This window comes from Saprolegnia parasitica (assembly GCF_000151545.1).
Source record: "Saprolegnia parasitica CBS 223.65 unplaced genomic scaffold supercont2.2, whole genome shotgun sequence".
Lineage (NCBI taxonomy): Eukaryota > Oomycota > Saprolegniomycetes > Saprolegniales > Saprolegniaceae > Saprolegnia > Saprolegnia parasitica.
Window position 1 is genome coordinate 1548774 of NW_012156396.1, and position 18009 is coordinate 1566782.

General features: G+C 59.8%; 7 protein-coding genes across 7 annotated transcripts in view; 4 read left to right on the forward strand and 3 right to left on the reverse strand.

Annotated features, from left to right (window-relative positions):
• The window catches only part of SPRG_18966 (hypothetical protein), a gene marked incomplete at both ends in the record, with an annotated part of 3046 nt that extends 2023 nt beyond the window's left edge, over positions 1-1023 (forward strand). The window contains 3 exons of the mRNA XM_012339439.1: positions 35-164; positions 208-441; positions 487-1023. Coding sequence (XP_012194829.1) covers positions 35-164; positions 208-441; positions 487-1023 — 901 coding nt within the window. The remainder of the gene's footprint in view (positions 1-34; positions 165-207; positions 442-486) is intronic.
• On the reverse strand, positions 1015-2145 carry SPRG_01216 (hypothetical protein; the record flags this gene model as incomplete). The annotated part of the gene is made up of 1 exon (XM_012339406.1): positions 1015-2145. The coding sequence occupies one exon, from the start codon at positions 2143-2145 to the stop codon at positions 1051-1053; it is 1095 nt and encodes a 364-aa protein (XP_012194796.1). The 3' UTR covers positions 1015-1050.
• A 944-nt stretch (positions 2146-3089) lies between these two features.
• SPRG_01217 (hypothetical protein) lies at positions 3090-4961 on the forward strand (the record flags this gene model as incomplete). The annotated part of the gene is made up of 1 exon (XM_012339407.1): positions 3090-4961. The coding sequence occupies one exon, from the start codon at positions 3090-3092 to the stop codon at positions 4902-4904; it is 1815 nt and encodes a 604-aa protein (XP_012194797.1). The 3' UTR covers positions 4905-4961.
• On the reverse strand, positions 4934-10122 carry SPRG_01218 (hypothetical protein; the record flags this gene model as incomplete). Its single annotated transcript, XM_012339408.1, has 3 exons — positions 9015-10122; positions 7411-8655; positions 4934-7363 (listed from the first exon to the last, which is right to left on the reverse strand). Exons 1-3 carry the CDS (start codon positions 10110-10112, stop codon positions 4934-4936), a joined length of 4773 nt encoding a protein of 1590 aa, XP_012194798.1. The 5' UTR covers positions 10113-10122.
• Positions 10123-10220: 98 nt separating this feature from the next.
• SPRG_01219 (hypothetical protein) lies at positions 10221-11825 on the reverse strand (the record flags this gene model as incomplete). The annotated part of the gene is made up of 1 exon (XM_012339409.1): positions 10221-11825. The coding sequence occupies exon 1, from the start codon at positions 11739-11741 to the stop codon at positions 10221-10223; it is 1521 nt and encodes a 506-aa protein (XP_012194799.1). The 5' UTR covers positions 11742-11825.
• A 606-nt stretch (positions 11826-12431) lies between these two features.
• On the forward strand, positions 12432-14365 carry SPRG_01220 (hypothetical protein; the record flags this gene model as incomplete). Its single annotated transcript, XM_012339410.1, has 1 exon — positions 12432-14365. The coding sequence occupies exon 1, from the start codon at positions 12464-12466 to the stop codon at positions 14363-14365; it is 1902 nt and encodes a 633-aa protein (XP_012194800.1). The 5' UTR covers positions 12432-12463.
• Positions 14366-14805: 440 nt separating this feature from the next.
• On the forward strand, positions 14806-17706 carry SPRG_01221 (hypothetical protein; the record flags this gene model as incomplete). Its single annotated transcript, XM_012339411.1, has 1 exon — positions 14806-17706. The coding sequence occupies exon 1, from the start codon at positions 14857-14859 to the stop codon at positions 17704-17706; it is 2850 nt and encodes a 949-aa protein (XP_012194801.1). The 5' UTR covers positions 14806-14856.
• Positions 17707-18009: the final 303 nt, after the last annotated feature.

Consider the following 18009-nt stretch of genomic DNA (forward strand, 5'->3'; position numbering starts at 1 on the left):
GGCTCTCGCAATCTATCCACCTTTTTTAAAGAAGTGGCATAGACGTCGTAGCGGTCGCCAAGCTTGAGCGCGTGCTCTTTGGATGCATCTCGCTGCTCATGTGGCTCAACTACCCGCGGTACCTGGCCTTCAAGAAGCTGCGCTACCTTCTCTGCGTCCTCGACGTACGTTGCCTTCTCCTTATGGACCAACACCATCGTGGCGTAGGCGTCGTTGGCCATGATTGCGAGCTACGCGCTATACATGGCGGTCATCGTCGTTGGCTTTGCCCAGTTTCGGTTCCTCTCGGCGACGTCGGCGTCGCTCTGGCATCATGTTGTCGGCGTCTTCCACGACGTCGTGTCTCAGGACACGTCCAGCGCCATCCGCGGCCATGGCGCCGAGTGGCCCAGCATGCTGTACCTCGTCAGCATCAACGTCTTCGCCGTTCCGTTTGCCACGGTTGACAATCTGCTGCATGCACAGACACGTCATTCCTGCACGTAGATGGTCCTCGCGCCGCATCTGCGGGCTGGCTACGCCGGCTCGAGTCGCGAGCCGGAAAAGCCCATCGAGCCGCCCAAGCGCGCGGCAACCAAGTCCAAGCGCAGCTTCAAACGCAGCATGAACACCTTTACGCGGAGCCTCAAAGCCATGCTCGAGCAGCGCCAGCGCACGATCCGGAAGCACGCGTTCGCGCCGTGGGAGCAGTCGGACGTGAGCTGGAGCGAGCGCAGCATCCACGTGGACGCGGCCAAGCCCTCGACGGCGCCCGAGCTGCTCGCCAAGCTCCGCCGGCTCGTGACGACCGCCGACGCCGACGCGGTTGCGCTCGACAACGGCGTCGCAGGGCTCCTGTCGCGCCTCGAAGAAGCCCACCACCTCTTGCGTGCGCAGTACGGTCTTCTCGACAAGCCCCGGACGCAGACACAGCCGAAAATGCTTCGGCAGATGAAGTCGCCGCCCGAGTCGTACGTGCACCGCCGCCACAGCTCCAACAAGTATGTGCGCGAGGCGAGCTTGGAAGAAGAAGAACTTGTCTGATATACAATAATCGTTGGTTGGAGATCCTCACGCGGAGCAGAGCTTTGTTTTCGGGCCGTGGTACAAGTGGCGCATGCTGTCGTTGCTCCGGACGAGGACTGCGACCTTCTTTTGTATCCGCGAGAAGCGCTTCTTGAGCTTGCGCTCCTCCTGGAAGTACGCGATGACGCGCTCCTGGCCGTGCTGCATCGCGACGACGACTGCGTTGTCCGTCGCCGCATCAGGTCGGTGCAAGTCGAGGAACATGACGACCTCGAGGTGGCCACAGCGCACGGCGCCGAGCATCGCCGCTGCCGAGCAGCCCTCGAAGCGGTGCTCATGCAGGAACCGAACGACCTCGAGGTGGCCGTGCTCCGCCGCCACGTCCATCGTCCTGCTCGAGAAGCCGTCATAGTCAAACTGGTGCAAGAAGCGCACAATGTTGAGATGCCCGCGCCGCGCCGCGCAGTCGACGGTCTCGGGGTCCCAGATGCCGTCGTCAGCCACGTCATGGGCGTACTGGGCCACCTCGATGCGGCCAAAGACGCACGCGAGGATGAGCGTCTCGGACGTCACGGGCACGCCGCTAGTATCGTGGAGGTACGCGACCATGCTCAGATGTCCCGCGACGGCCGCGTTCGCGAGCACCAAGTGCAGCGGCCCCGAGACGCCGAGCGCGACGAGGAACTGGAGCACCTTGAGGTGGCCGTGCCGACCAAGGAGGTCCCAGTGCAGCTCGTCCATGTGGAGCTGGTCGGTCGCGACCAGTGTCTCGAGCAGACCCATGTGGCCGTGCACCATGGCGTAGCAGAGCAGCGGCGCACGGACGTCGATGGGCAGACACGACACGAGGTCGGGTTGGTGCTTGGCGAGCCACCATGGCAGGACGTGGCGCAGATGCACAAAGGCCTCGGGTACCGAGTCGTGCAGATCGTAGCGCGGAAGGTACATGCGGCGGAGAATCGCGAGGAGCGTCACGCTGATCTCGTCGTAGCCGCGCTGGTAGGCGGTGATGGCGCGGACGAGGTCGCGCGACCGCAGCACGCGCGTCGTGTTGTCGGTGCGGACGAGGTGGTCGAGCGCCGCAATGTCGATCTCGAGGATCTCGACCTGCGCCGGCAGCGTCGAGCCGAAGCGAGGCATGTCGTCGGCGTTGGCGTTGCTGCTGCGGGAGCTGATGGAGTGACCAACTCCTCGGATGACGACGCGTGTGAGTCACAGATCCCGCGACCGGTGTTTTTGTCCCCACGCTCGGCCACATGGCGTCGACACAGATGGCGACAGCACATCATCCAATATGGAGGTACCATGGAGGTGCATAGATAATCATTGGAAGCGTCCATGGCAGTCATCTCGCCAGCGTTGTCGTACGTGACGCCGTGACGTCGACGTTGAATGTCGCTGTTGCCAAGGAGCAGGAAAGAAGAACGCAGCGTCCGTTTTGGTGCAGAGGCTACTAACTACGTGTGTGAAGGCTGTGTTATTATTGAGAGGTCGGTCGCCGTGGTAATGCAATCGTCCAGAGGTTCTTCAGCTCATGCAAAGGGCAGCATCGATCGTGGCAGCATCGAGTCCCAATGAATTGCAGAGCGGTGACGTTCTGGCTTCTGGAAATCTGATTCAAGAAACCCGTCCACGCCTCTGACATTAGCAGCTCCTGATGGGCGTGGTTCCTGCAATACAAATTGCACGTAGGTCTGCACATAGATCGACGATCTTAGCTCCGGTCTAGCGACAGCTGGCAGCAACTGCGTAGCAAAGCTCTTTTTACGGTGATCCTTGACTTGCCAAGGACGTCGCTCATTGGTAGATATTCCACGAAAAAGACGCGGAATGAATGGGATTGGTCAAAAAGTTCAACAACCTCTGCTTCCAGCCACCCGGGTGCAAAGTCCCTCGGGCGACCGTGCAGCAGCGGCCCGCGCCTCGTGCTCTTCGCGCTTGACCTTTGCCTCGGCCAAGACGCGCCCCTGTGACATGGCGACCTCAGCTCTGCGGCCATGCGCGCTGCCGCGCAGCGTTACCTAACACCCTTCAACGCCCGTGATTGGGTGCACCCATCGCAGCCACCTGCGTATATCGGAACCATGGCCGCCGTCGACGTCGCGTCGCTCGACTACCTCTTGGCGCCACGAGCGGCGACGAGCTCTGTGCTTACGTCACGCGACCTTTTCGCCCTCCTTGCAGCCTACCAGGTCGGCGTGCCCGGTGCGACGCTGTATCTTGGCCGCGTCTTCAAGGAGCTCACGAGCTCGGGCGCGACGCTCCACGCGCGGACGCTGGCGGCCTTTCTGGACGCGCTGCCACTTTGGTTTGAGCGCCATGGCGGTGACCGCATCGACAAGCTCCTCCCGGGGTACCGCCGCCGCCGTCTCGTGCACTACGGCCTTATCCTCGGCAACGTCGAGATTCTCTCTTGCTTCGAGGCGTGCCACGTGCTCCAGATTTCGGAGCAAGACCTTCTTCTCGCGGGCGAGCATGGCCATCTCTCGATCGTCCGGTTCCTGCTGCCGCGGATTAGCGTCGTGCACGCCTCCATGATCATGAACCAAGCCGCCGCCAACGGCCACCTTGACGCCGTCACGGTGCTCCATGCGGCGGGCGGCAAAGCGTCCGAAGCCGCGTATGCCGAGGCGTGCGCGAACGGCCACGACCACGTCGTCCGGTTTCTGCACCAAGTTGGGTACCGGTACTTTCCGCCGACGCTGGTCAATGACGCTGCGGCGCGCGGCCACCTCGGCATGATCCAGTTCCTCCACGACATCCAGTACCCGGACCTGGACGCCGCCGTCTCGATCGCAGCAGACAACGGTCACATGGAAATCGTCGAGTTCCTCTTTGAGCGGCGACCGTATCTCTGGTACGCCAAGCGCAGCAAGGCTCCGGCGCTGGCCTCGACTCACGAGCACTCGATGGCGCTTAACCTCCTCGTGGCGCGCGTCCTCGGCACGAGGGACCTCTTCCGCCTCGTGGTAACCTACCAGCGCGGCTGCGACAAGGCCACGCTGGCGCTGCGCCAGCTCCTTCGCGCCATCGACCTCACCGCCGACGACGTTCTCGAGACGCTTCCGGCTGCGCTCGCGCCGGTCCACGAACGGTTGCCCGCGTGGGCGGCGGCGCGCGGGGTCGAGCACATTGGCCTTTACTTTCCGCCCAAGCTTTTTCGCCACCTCGTCTGCTACGCACTCGTCTGCGACAACGTGCCGGTTTTGCGCGAGCTCCCGATCGAGCTGAGCTACCACGACCTCGAGCTCGCGGGGCTCCACGGCCATCAACGAATTGTCGCCTACTTGATCGAGACGTACGCCAACGCACCGCACTTGCTGCGCATCACGCTCAAGGGTGCTGTGCGCAGCGGGCACGTCGAGGCGCTCCAGCAGCTGCACGACGCCGGCGTCGACGTTCCCGACGGCTGCTTCCAAACGGCGTGCGAGCGCGGACACCTCTCGGTCGTCGAGTACTTGTACGAGCACCATCTCGGCGGCGTCGACGGCGGCGGCAAGCACATTGTGTCGCAAACCACGATCAACGGCCACCTGCCCGTGCTCCGGTACCTGCACGCGAGGCGCTTCGAGGGCTTTGACAAGTTTGCGCTGCGGTACGCGGTCGAGCTCGGGCACCTCGGGATCGTGCAGTTCCTCCACGAGATCCGCACGGAAAAGATGTATGGGCTCGTGTACGACGCCGTGCCAGGCGGCCACCTCGACGTTGTCCAGTTCTTGCATCAGAACGGCTACAACCACGACATCAAGGGCGTTCTGTGGTACGCGCTCAATAAAGGCCAGCAGGACATTGCGCGCTACCTCCAAGAAGAGACGGCGCTCAAGAAGCGCTGGTCCCGCTTCCAGAAACAAGTGTCGGTCAAGTTGCAGGACCTCAAGAAAGCGATCACCCACCGCTGATACTTCGATGTTTTAGTATCTATTCCACACTAATGTTTGAGTGGAATTGCGTGGCGGAGGTGCGAGAGCGACGGGTTGGCAGCAACCTCTGCGAGCTCATGTGTTGCATCGATCGCAAAGACGCGCCACGACTTGATGTCGAGCACGTAAATGACACGGCCAAACCGGAGGCTCAAGAGCCCCGTGAGCACGGCCGAGGTCTGGTCAATGTAGTAGATCTGCTTGTGCGTCCACTCGTCCGTCGCAAAGTGGTAGCGGGCGGTCGCGTACAAGAGGTACGACCGCTTCGAGAGCGGCGCCAAGTGCGGCCAGCGCAGTCGCTGCACCACAAACCAAACGAGCACGAGCGCGCAAATAAGCCCAAAGAGCGACACCATGCGGCGCGTGCTACCGATCGCAAAGACGCCAGCGTGGCAGACGAGCTGCGCATCCACCGCGACGACTGTGCAGCGGTTTTGAAGCGAGAGGGAGTAGGTCACGGGCGACAGAAGCGTCCAAAACGCGGTGGTCGCCCACACGAGGAGGTTGCTCTGCGTCGCGTACACAGCCGTGTACTGGCGCGTGACGACCGAGAACGCGTCGTTGAGGATAAAGACGAGCCAGCCTGTCTCGCCTGCAGCCATGACGGTCGAGTACCACGCTTGGGGCGCGGCCACAAAGTAGTAGAGACCGGCGGTTTGCGTCAAGCGGACACTTGCTGTAGCCAGGAGGCAGAGAGCGGTGGCGCCTCGAAGCAGCAGCAGCGGCCGTCCGATCCAGACAAGACCCAAGACGCGGTTCAGCGCAAAGAGATTGGAGCCTTCGAGAAACCCTCGGTTAGAACAGAGGTACGCGAGCGCTAGCACCGCCACGATGATAAGGACCGACGTTATGTACAAAAGCACGTAGCGGCAGTAGAGGGCGACGTTGACTGGCACCTCGAGCGGGTTCACGGGCGAGACGACTGCGTGCACGAGCGTCGAGAGGGTCGTAACCGAGCCATTTTCACCGAGGAACGTGACGACTTCGCGCAGGCCTCGGACCCAGTCGACGAGCTGGCTCCACGCAAACACTTGGAATCCTTCGTCGTCAAAGACGGGTGTCTGCAGGAGACGCCCGGTCTCTGTAAACTGCACGAGCTTGAGCTGCACCTCCTCCGTCACAAAGCGCTGCGCTGCAGACGCAAGGCGTACGAGCGTCGCATTGGGCGCCACGTGCGATTTGAGAAAGGCGGCGGCATTCGTGAGCATGGCTGTGCACGCGGTGGGCGAGCCCTGTTGCCGTACGCAGATGGCAGAGGCGTTGAGCGTAGGTGTGTTTATAGCGATGAGTGCCATAAGAGCCTTGACGTTGGAGATGTCGAGCTCTTCCATGGCACCGAGCGCGCAAGGACCACTAGAGCCAAAGGCGCCTGCGGTCACGGGGCTGGGCGCTTCCGACGGACAGAGGAGACTGCCACCGGTAAAGAATCCCACCGACATCCACTCGATGGGAATCACAGATAGCGCGATGGGCGTGCCAATGGCCTGAAAAGCGAGCGCTGTGGCTTCGTTGGTCGACGCCAGCGCCATTAGATAGGCGTGGGTGTGCTTGTACCATTGCCGCAGCACGGCTGGGCACGTCACGCGTAGCAAGAGGTTGGTCCCGAAGGGTCCAATCTGCCTTTGAGTAAGCGCCAGATTCGGATCGAGTGGCGCAGTCAGCGTCTCATTGGCCATCAAAAGAGAGGCTATGGTGATGTTTGCAAGCGCGTAGAGCGGACTCTGGCGCAGTAGACTTCGGCCGACGATAAGAGACGCGTTGCTCGTCACGTGCCAGAGGTAGCTCGCGAGGGGTAGCTGCATCTTGAACGACGTCTGCGTCACAGGGTGCAGCGAGCTGTTGCTGTATCTCAGCGTCAATGGGTACTGAATACCGATTGCGTTCTGGATCGAGAACGTCTGGATCGCGCCAAGTGTCTTGTACGTCTGCCACTGACCACTGTAGCGCGAGATGCTGTGGCGTTGCCAGTACAATACCTCGTCGGCGACGCTCCCACGCGCTGATTGGAGCGACGCGAGCCACCGACGACCGTCGCTCGTCTCCTTGATTTCACGAAAGAAGCCGACTTCGAGGGAGTTGCCCCAGCAGCTCTGCAGCTCCTTATGGTTGGCGTTGCGAAGCAGACCTTCGAGGTACACTGCGCCGTTGGTCGTTTCTGTCGCTCGACATTGATCCTGACGATACGCCGAGGTTGCGAGCTCCCACGTCTGGTTGAAGTCGAGGTAGCAGTAGGACGAGGCAATCCAAGGCGTCAAGCAGCCGTCCATGGAGCGCAGACCAGCAATGACGTTTGTGAGTGAGTTGGCTTCGTCTTGAATCATGGACGCGTAGAGCACGGAAGCTTGCACCGTGGTTGATGACCCGTTGTAGGCGTTCGAGTTGTCGGCGAACGCGCGACTTGTGATGTCTACATCTGGTGCGACCGATGTAATCTGGAGCTGCCTCGAAAACCAGTTGGCCAAATACGTCTGGTGACTGCTCGTACCAAAGGCGCCCAGCAAAAGTCATTGGCCATCGCCGTCTCGGACACGTAGATAAACGTGTAGCTTCCCGCGACCGAAAACAAAACGTACGCCACGCCTGCGATTGCCCGTAAAATCAGAGCGACGTACGACCGTGTTGGGTTCACGAGATGGGCCGACGTTGTCGTCGTCACAGGGTTGGTGATTCTCTGGGGCAGCATGTTGACCAGCTGCGGCCGGTCGAGCACGAGCCAGACTTTTATATCAAAGAGCTTGCGTCGGAAAGGAACGATGCCCGTCATGATCGCCGTCGTCGAGTCAAGACGCGACGAGATGGTGCGCGCGTGCGAGAGGAAAACGTCGGCAGCCGCCGGCACGAGTGCGTGGTTCGTGACCAATCGCTCGCGTCGCTTGGTCATCCAGCCAATGGCGACCGGCAACAGTACACAGGCCACCGTCACGAGAGAGCCACCTAGGAAGCGGGTCCAACTGCCAATGGCCACCGAGCCACCGGTGCAGCGCGCTTGGTGGCCGAGCTGAGCAATGCCGCAGTCATGACGAACGGTCGCGATCGCTTCGTAAGGCAAAGCAGTTTCCCAGAGCACAAGGATCGACCACGCAAACGTGCTGCTGTACGGCGCGTAGATCCTGGCAAAGCGTCCCGTTGTGGGCAAGAGAAAGTCCACGAGGACGTACGAAACCCACGTCGCCTCGCTCGCAATGACCATGACGCTTGGGAAGGACCGCGGTTCGAAAATGAATTTCGTGATTCCACCCGATTCGCTCAGGACGACGGGCGACGTGCTCAGAAGCGCGAGGGCCGAGCACCCACGTAGGAGCAGCAGCGGCCGTCCGATCCAGATCGAGCCCACGACGCGGTTATAGGAAAAGAGGTCATAGCTCGAGGCGCGCGACCGCGGGTCCCGACAGACGAAAATGCACGCGACGACGGCGCCGAGGAGAAGCGTAATGTAAAGTGCCATGTACCAAATGTACGAGCAGACCTTCTGCGGCATCTCGAGCTCGTTGGCTGGAAGCGACAGAGAGGCATGCTGGCGTGTCGGTAGCATGAACGACCTGATGTTGCCATTGAGCTGGTACACTTCTCGGCGACCATGGAGCCAGTCGTAGAGAATGGTCCAGCTAAAGAACGTCCAAGGCGTGAACTCGACCGGAAAGAGCGTTTCTTCCAAGAAGAGGGGTGTGTCGTTGACGGACGCAAATTGCAGCATCGAGAGACTCAAATCACCGACGGCCGACGACGCCATCTTTGCTAGGGTAGTGTCATTTGGGACATGGGGAATTGTCGTTGTTAGCAGAGCAGTGCAGGCACTGGCGCTGTCGCTGCAAAGACTGCAGATGCCTGGGATCTGCACTACGTCCAGCGCCATGGCCACGGCGGCAAAAACGCAGCGGCAGTGTCGATCGTATAAATGTCCTCCGTTTCGGTTGCGCACGCGTCGTAAAAACCAATCGGCGGCTGCACAAATGTCTGACCGGACGCTCCAACGCACATTGGGTTGCCGCCAAAGTACGTTGCATTCGAAAGTCTCCACGAGGGCGGTACGGCAGCCACTACGATTGTGGACACTTCTGGGACACGCGATTGACTTTGGATGGCTTGTACAGCAAGGAAGAAGGTCGCGAGGGCTGCGGGTATCTCCACAAGCGTCACGTCCAGATTTCCAAACAAACCAATGTGACCGTGCACGAGTGAAATCAATACCGACGAGTTGTCGTTGATGCCGTAGTTGATACTCTCCCAGTTGTCAAGGACAGGCAGAATGCCTCGTACGAGGCTGCAGTTGCTGTACTCGCACTGCCACAGGTCGTTCCAGAACCCGTTGTAGCCGCTTGAGAAAGTCCACTGCGACAATGGGCGCTGCACAAATGGAATTTGTGCAATCGTGACGCGCTGCTCGTGGCCGAGCGCGTTGACAATGAGAATACTGTCCTGTAGCCCTTGCTGGTAGTAGTTGGTGACTTGAGTCTGCCAGTAGCTCAGATGGAACTCTCGCCAGTGCGCAACTTCGTCAGGCACCGAGAGCCACGTGTGCGCCATGAGAGCATCGACCCACGCCTCGCCAGCCAATGACGAGGCGGCGATGCCCCGGAAGACGGTCGCCTCCAGCGGCTTGGCAAAGTCGTCCGTGGTCAACATCGCAGCTTGAACATTGCGCAACATGGCTTCGAGATACACACCCGCGTTGTTGCGGTACTGCTGTTGGCACCGCGACGCGCGGCCGGCCGACGTCGCGAGCTCGTAGCGCCGATCCAAGTCGGCCCAGCAGTACTGCGCAAACATGCGTATGTTTGCGCTAAGCGTGTTGGTGCGCATCACCGCAATCGCAGTCTCCATTGGCAGAGCCGACGACTGCAAAATGCGGCGCGGCGATGCGGGATCGACATCCATGAACGTCGCAGGTGTCGAGTACGACTTGGCGATACTGAAGCGGTCCGAGCAGAGAGGGAACTCGCCAGCTTGTCCGAGCCGCAGCTGCGCGTTAAAGACATCTCCTAGGAACGTTTGTGTCGTGCGCGTAGCAAACTTGGGCCACCAGTGGTCGTTGGTGGCGCTCGGGCCCAAGATAGCGAGGTACCACGCACTTGTGCTCAGCGTCCAAACCAGATAGAGGTATCCGACGTAGCGCCGGTGCCAGCGCGCGCCCTGTGGCAGGGACACGTATACCGTGCGTGGTCCTGGTACCACCGGCACACCCGGCATAACCTTTCTGCCAGCCGTTTTCGTCGGTTGCTCCTGGAGTGTTAATTTCAGTTTCTACCCTACCCCTCCTCGTAGACACATACGCGTGTATGCGCTCGATGTTATTGGCTACACGATACATTGCAGCGCGCTAATACGCAGATCGTCGACGGGAAGGTCGCCAACTTGCATGAACGTGACGGGGCCGCTGATACTGCCCCTCGAGATGGTCGCAATCGGAATCAAGATGCGCAGCCGCCGCTTCCACCGACCAGGCAAGAAGCGAGCAATGGCGAGCGTGAGGTAGTCATTGAACCGAAGAAGGAGACCAGACCGCGTCGGCACGAAACCAAGTGTCATGACTGCGAGGATGTGCGTCCCGATCTGTCCGGACTGGACGTCGACGCAGAGGTAGCGTGCCTGAAGGAGCTGGTCGAGGCGCTTGCCGCAGCAAAACGTCTCGAACGTCGTCGCAGGAGCCTGATCCAGTGTCGCGAGCTGAACTTGTCTGAAGCTCATCAGTTTTGCGGCGACGAAATGACCATGGGGCTGGCTTCGTATGTACGTCGTGATGCCAAGCGTGTACACCGTGAGCAGACACAGATACCCAACAACGCACCCGACAACGGGGAGATTGATGGCGTTGAAGCAGTCGCCAACACCAAAGATGCACGGCGCCGGATTCGTTCCGACCTGGAGGCTCTCGTTGTAGGTGCAGCCGAGACACACTTCAGTGACCGTGACGGCCAGCGCCAAAAGGGTGAGGAACCCGCGGTGGATGACGCCAGTTCGAATGAGCGACGGCGTGAGAGCGGCAAAGAGTTTGGACGGCCAGACATGGGACACGATCAAATTGTGGTAAAACGATACGACTGAAATGAGGCAGATCGAGACAAGCGAGTCGGACGTGAGGATGCTACTCAGGTTAAAGACGAGGTAATACTTGCCGAGAAGCGAAAACACGAAAAGCACAAGAGAGTACGTCGTGGCTGAGACCAAATCCACGAGGATCGAAACTGAAATATCGCTCTTGACCGACCCGAGGGCCAAGAGAACGACCACAAACTGCGCAATGTTTGTTGCTAGCTGCGGTCCGAGCCAAATAAACTCGGACGTGACGAGGTTGGTGTAGCCGTAGTCCACGTGTTGGAGCACGTCGAAGCACGGGTTTGGTGCTTGGAGCCCCAAAAGCATCTTGGCGCCATTATGTTTAAGGACGGAGAGGAAGCTCACGACCACGATTGCCGCACCGTCGTCTCGAATGCCCTGGAAACTGAACGGGTCGTCAATCGTCCGGACCCACGCGCGATTCACGCGAAAGTACCCGAGACCGGCGACGGCCACCGCGTCTGGCACCGGCGGTTCGCAGAGACGCTGGTCCAGAAAGTTGCCGTGGTACACAAAAAACATGACAGCATTCGTCCTTGCACCGCCGCGCGCCTCCTCGCCGTTGTGGAAGTAGTTGACGGTCCACGCATGGTAGATCTTGCGCTCGGTGTAGCTCACGCAAAACCCATTGACCCACCTGAGGGACGAGCCAGCGGTGCCCACACAGCGCACTGGCCGCAATGATGATGTGTTTGGCGACCCACCGTAGATGGCAGCAGCGTCCAGGTCGGCTATGTAGCTTGTCAAGGCGGTGGATTCCATAGTCGAGAGGTACTCGCTAGTATTCGTGACAAGTTGCACAAATGCCACTGGATCGGCCAGCTGGGATACGATCGAGATATCCTCGAGCGACATCAAGAGCTCCGAGTTTGCTGGTGCGGACAGAAGATTGAAGAAGCGGAGGTTGTCGCGCTCGATGATGGTGAACGGGTGCAGCTGAGAGACCTGGACACCGTTGAACGTATTCGTGAGGCCACGCGATCTCGGACGTACGAAATAGAAGACGGCGACGCTCGATATGATAAGGCCAAGAGCAGCGTCGTTGCAAACCGGATGCGGTGCTGAGCTCGCCGAACCTTCATCTGGCTTGAATCGGGCGAGGTATCGCGTACAGACGCGACTGGTGGTGCGGGCGCTACGGCTTTAACAAGGCTCCACCGAGGTATTTGTCTCGTCTGCGCCTGGACCGTCCACCGAACCGCACCACCGCTCACCCGCTTTCCACTCCCCGCCATTAGATAACTTGGCTAATTATAGCCTTACGAGCGCCGGACACTATGGATGGCTGTACTGTCGTCTGCGCGTTGCATGTGTCGACGAACTACGTGCTCTATAGGCAGCCACTCTCGGCCAGGGGTACTACTTAATAGCTTGTATTCAACCCTGATATCGACGAGTCGCACGCTGCACTTAGCAAAGAACTTTGGTTTGATCGAGGACACTTTGTGGTCTCCTCGGGCGAAACGATCACAGAAACGGACGCGATGCAAGTTGCGCCCATGGAGTCCGCGCCGCGAAGCGGCCTCTTGTCGCATCACCCGCATGGTCGATGGGATATGCTACGCGTCGCATGCGGCTTTGCCTACGTCTTCTTCTCCCTGACGTGTGGCTGGTTCTACTTGACGCTCCTCACACCGGCGTTTGCCAACGATCTCTGGTGGCCGGGTTACAACCTGAGCGGTTACGAGGCCTACCTCGTTGATGCCACCAACGCAGCGCTCGTCACGACGGCGTCAGGGCGGCTCGACCTCCTCGCAGACGCGGTTATGCAGCGCAAGGCGTACGACGCCAGCTCGTCCTCCACGAGCGTGTACCCAACGTACGTGCGGCACCTCGTGTTTCATGAACTCACGAGCGTGCGCTATGCCATTGCCAACTTGCGCTCGCTCGGCGCGCCGTGGAGTCTCCGCATGAGCACTCAGTATTGCTTTGTCGACTTCAACCAGAGCTTCCACCTCGCACACACGGCCCGTCGCCAAGCTCGCTGCAAACAAATCTACGCTCGGAACGGTGCCGTGTACCTCGAAGCCGTCTTGCGTAACATTGATTACGACGCATTTCAGGCGACGTGGGGAGGCCCCGGCAACTGGTTCTCAGTGGCGGTTCAGTCGACGCTCGAGGCAAGCGTCGTCGGGCGGGAGTGGCTCGCTACCACATCGACAGCGCGCGATACGACGCCGATTGCAGCCGAAAACGATCTGTGGACGTCGGTGGGCATCGATGCATTTCAGCTGCAGTGGACCAACCGGTGGCAGCCAGGTATCTCCGAGACCATTGCACTCGCCAACGCTCTTGGCTACGAGCAGCAGGTGACGCTCAAGAGTCGGCCTCGTCGTGCCGGTGCCTGGACGTCGATTGTGCTTTTTTGGTTGCCATTTGTTGATATGTGGGCTGCCACACAACTCAACGTGAGTCTCGTCAACAACACCTCGGTGGATTTCGGCGGGTGGTTCGGCCTCTGCCAGGCTGGTGGCGTCTGCTACAACCAGACGAGCGTCGTACACAGCTCTGTCGGGCCGCTACTCTCGATCGACGCCTTCTATGTCCCACCACCGACAGCGCTGCGTGACATTTACCTAGTATTTCAAGCCTCCCTGTACGCTCGACTGGCCTCCGACAGCGTCTTCTTGGCCAAATATACGGCGCTTCAGAGCGTCGACGCTCAGCTACCAACGCCGCAGCATTGGCAGCAACACACGACGTTCTTCGGTGGCAGTCTCTTGTGTTTGCACATGCCCGGCACGGAGTATGTGCAATCTCCGTTCGACTTTGACGATGCGTGCACTACGCCGCACCCGTTCCTCGTTGCGCTGCGTCCAGAGGCAGCTCTTTTTGCCGCCTCCGCGCTGCCAGAGCTATCGCTGCAAGGCATTGGAAATGTCGTTCGTGAGGTTGGGCGCGTGCTGGCGTCCTCCGCCTTTCGCAACGCGTCCCAGAGTGTCCGCACGCTCCAGCCACAAATTGTACAATTTGTTGAGAAGCAATCGATGTGGTCACTTTTGCAGCAGCCGCTGCTCGATGACACAGCGTTTGCCGTCTACGGCTGGATCATGCTCTACGACTGGGTGCAAGGCCGGCGCGAGGTGCTTTCGCTGGAAGGTGATGCAGCCTCGATCGCGCTCATTTCGACGTCCTATGACGCCCAGGAAATACCAACGAGCGGCGACACCCGCTTTGTCAAGAACGCGTCACAGATCGCCATCTACACGACCGCGTACGCCAGCACCGTGCTCGCACTCGTGGCGCTTCTCTGCGTCCTCCATAGTGTGCGGCTCCGCTTTCGCATCCTCGGCCGCAACCTCTTTCAGTTCAACCGCGTCGTGGGCATAGGTTATGTCGGGCGACCTATCATGCTTCTCCGCGGCATGACCGCAGTCATCTTTTGAGCTCGACACATACCAGCTTGGCTCGTCACGGGCCCTTTACGCGTCTGTGCTCAACGACGTTATCGCTCTCTCAGATTGTACTGGTCGCGGGCGAGGCCAACTGGATGGCCTACGTCGCCATCGACGTGTTTCAGATCCTGTCGCCAACGGCGACGGCCACGTACGCAGGGGCGACGAGCCTTCTGGCGTGGGCATCTACGATCGTAGTGTCGGTCCTACATCCAGTGCTTTTGTCGGGTGACCTCTCACGCAACTGTATCAGCCACGACATGGACTATGCCGTCTCGTGTACGGCGGGTACCATCTATGTCGGAAGCCATGACCGCTTCACGACACTCGTTTGGATACAAGCGGCAAGTGCACTCGGTCCGTTTCTCTTGACGCTTCTATGGCGTCGTTACCACCCAGTGCCATCGCACGCGATACCCCTTCTACTCTCGACGACGTCGAGTGGCGTTCTCACCTCGTGGCATCCGCGTACCTCGTGGTCCATGGACGAAGTGTCGTCCGTGCTATGCGCGCTGATTCCGCTGCGTGTGCTCGGCACAAAGTACGTCTTTGATTTGCGGCTCTGGCGCGTCTTTGAGGAGGAACGGTACTGCCATGACGGTTCAACCCACCTTTTGCGGCCCCCTTGTTTGCGCTTTCAAAAAACTTCGAGAGAGCTCGCTTGGACGCGCCGTCCACCCAAGTGGCCATTCAACTTTCACCGTGGGCTGACGCTGCTTGGTATGTGCTACGTCGTCGTCTCGATCGCTAGCAGTGTCTCGTACTTGCAAGTGGCCAGCGTCAACCTCGCCAACGACCTCAAGTGGGCCAGCTTTAGCATTGACGGCATCCACACGTGCTTTGCCAACTGGCTCAACCAGCAGCTCGTACTTGGCGTCACCTCGGGCAATCTCCGGCTGGACTCACCCTTCTTACTGCAACCAGGTAGCTTTAACGGTCCGCGGGGGGTGATTTCTGGTCCATTGCTGTACGGCGCGCGACTACAATACACGGAAGCGACGTCGCTCGATGGCGCCATCTCGGCGCTTCGACACATGGGTGCTTGCAACGTACCGTTTCTCGCAACGTCGTACTGCTTTCTGGACGCCAATCGATCGTGGGCGCTGGCAAGCTCGCTCGCTCGGCAGGAGCGGTGCGCCACGTATGCCGACAACGCTGCCGTGTACGTAGAAGCCGTCTTGCGCAATGTGGTTTGGGTCGATTGGCTTGCGTGCTGGGGCGACGCCTTTGCAGTGGCCTTTGGAAATGACCTTCAAAGCTCCAACGAAGGCCGGCGCTGGCTCACCAATACGATTGACGCACAAACTTCGATTCTAGACGAAGTTGCCTACTGGCGCCGCTGGAACGTGACGCACTTTACGCCTGCGTGGCAGAATTTCAAGCTCATTGGGCTTCAGAACGCGTACACGATTCAGAATGCCTACGGGCACCAATACGCGTTCACGCTCCAAGCCCAGAATGGCACCTACCGCCTCCGACAGCAGACCACGTTCAAGATGAACTGGCCGCTCACCAAGGACTTGAGCGCCGTCACCACCAACAGCAGTGGCATACATGGTTGCAGCTTGCTTGCGACGAGTGCTAATTACGCGTTTGCCAATACCACGCGCCAAATGCTGCTTGTGCTAGCTGGGGAGCTTGTTGCACCACTTTCGGCGGGATCGCAGCTCGTCGCCAGCACGCTCGGGCCCTACGGCACCATTGACACAATCTACGTACCCGTGCCGCCGCGCATCTCGGACGCGTACCGCCTCCTCTTAACGGGTCTCCGCATTGCGCTCAATGCCAATCACTCGGCACAGGCCGACTTTTTCGCCATTTCAATTGTCGACGCATTGTACCCCGTGCCCTCGCCGTGGCTGAAGGCTCCGATCGCGGCATTTGGAGGCTCGCCGCTGTGTCCCGCACTGCCCAGCACAAGTGGTGACACGGCGATCACTTCTGGCATGAAGAACGTGGTTGCGTTCTCGGCCTCTTGCTCGATGACGACAGGCTTGGACGCCAAAATCGCACCGACGACTGACCACCTCGTTGTTGCGGCCTTGCTTGCCAACACCATTGGCAACGCGTCGGCGTATGCAACGATATGCGCGCACGACCCGACCAATCTCGCTGCGTGTCCAGGGTATCTGCACCAAATCTCGGACTTTGTGACATGGCATCTCCCGACTGCGATCCGCGACGCCGACGAACTCGGCGATGGGTTTCGACACGACCTTGACTCGCTTAACGTCTCGTTCATGCAATATGCGCGGTATCCCGGTGCGCCGGCGCTGCAGCTGGCGACGCAGCCGCTCTTTCAGCCGTCGCGATCGTTTGACTTTTTCGCGTGGTGTTTTGTGTACGACTGGGTCATCGGGCACCGAGAGGTCGTAGCGTTTGTCGGGGACATTGGCAACTTGACGCTTCTCACAGATTACGAAGCACCGCTGACCCACGACGCACCGATCGAGCTCGCGCAGTACTCGCGCCTCGTCTCGACGTACGTAACGATCGTCATGATCAGCATCGCCTGCCTCGTGCAGCTCTACATTTACGTCGCGCGCGGCTACGTCGAGGCGCTGAACCTTCTCGAGCTCAACCGCGTCGGCGGCATGGTGTGGGTCGGTCGGCCGCTGCTCGCGATTCGAAGCCTCTCGGCCGTGGCCTTGCTAGCAACGGGCACAATCGAGCTATCGTACTCGGGGCACGTCAGCCGCTTCGTCGAGGCGCCCAACGCGTGGTACAAGACGTGGCTCGTTGCGACCGAAGTCACGTGGCTTGTTGCGATCGTCAACGACGTTGCCATGGTCTTTACGCGCGCGCACACAACGTACTACGCAACACCAAACAGCTTCCTCGTGTGGTTCATCACCGCGTCGCTCAGCTACTTTTCGCCCGTCGGGCACACAGTCACCATCGACCGAACGTGCAGCCTCGCCGACCTCGACTTGCAGGTCGTCTGCAATAGCGGCAACATCGTCATCGGCCACGTGGACCGCCTCGTTCTGATTGTCAGTATCGTGGTGGGCTGCAACGTGGTTTGCTTCCTCACCGCCTGGAAATGGTTGCGCAACGCATCGCCTTCGTCGAGCAGCGACTCGCGCATGCTATGTGCGGGCGCCAAGTACCTCTTCTTTGATGCGCACTGGACGGTTGGCAACATTTACTACCTCGACCGCGCCTCCGCCGTCCTCAACGGCATTTTGACATATCGGCACAAAAATCGCTTCTTCGCACTCGACATCAAGCGCTGGTGCATCTACGCAGTGGAGCTACCGACGACGTGGCGCGTCCCCGAAGATCATCCGCTGTACGCGGCATCGCGCCACGCGTTCCCGTTGACCGATTAATGCATGTCTTTTATCGCATCGGCTCGGAAAAGCGTCACTGTCATCGCCCCGCGACGCTGTTGCGAGCGCACTAGTTGCTAGCCACACTTTGTGTCGACAACGACGCACAGCAGTCTGCCTTGCACTCACATCCTTCTAGGCGTTTGACACAAGCTCTACAGCAGAAACTCTAAACTGTCGGGTCTCTATTAGTACAGGTCTGCGAGTGCCCTCTAGAGCACAAAACGACGCCAAGGTGATGTCGACGCAGCAGATTTAGGTGTGTCCAAGTACTCGTGTGCCGGTGATTTTGACGTGTCGCAT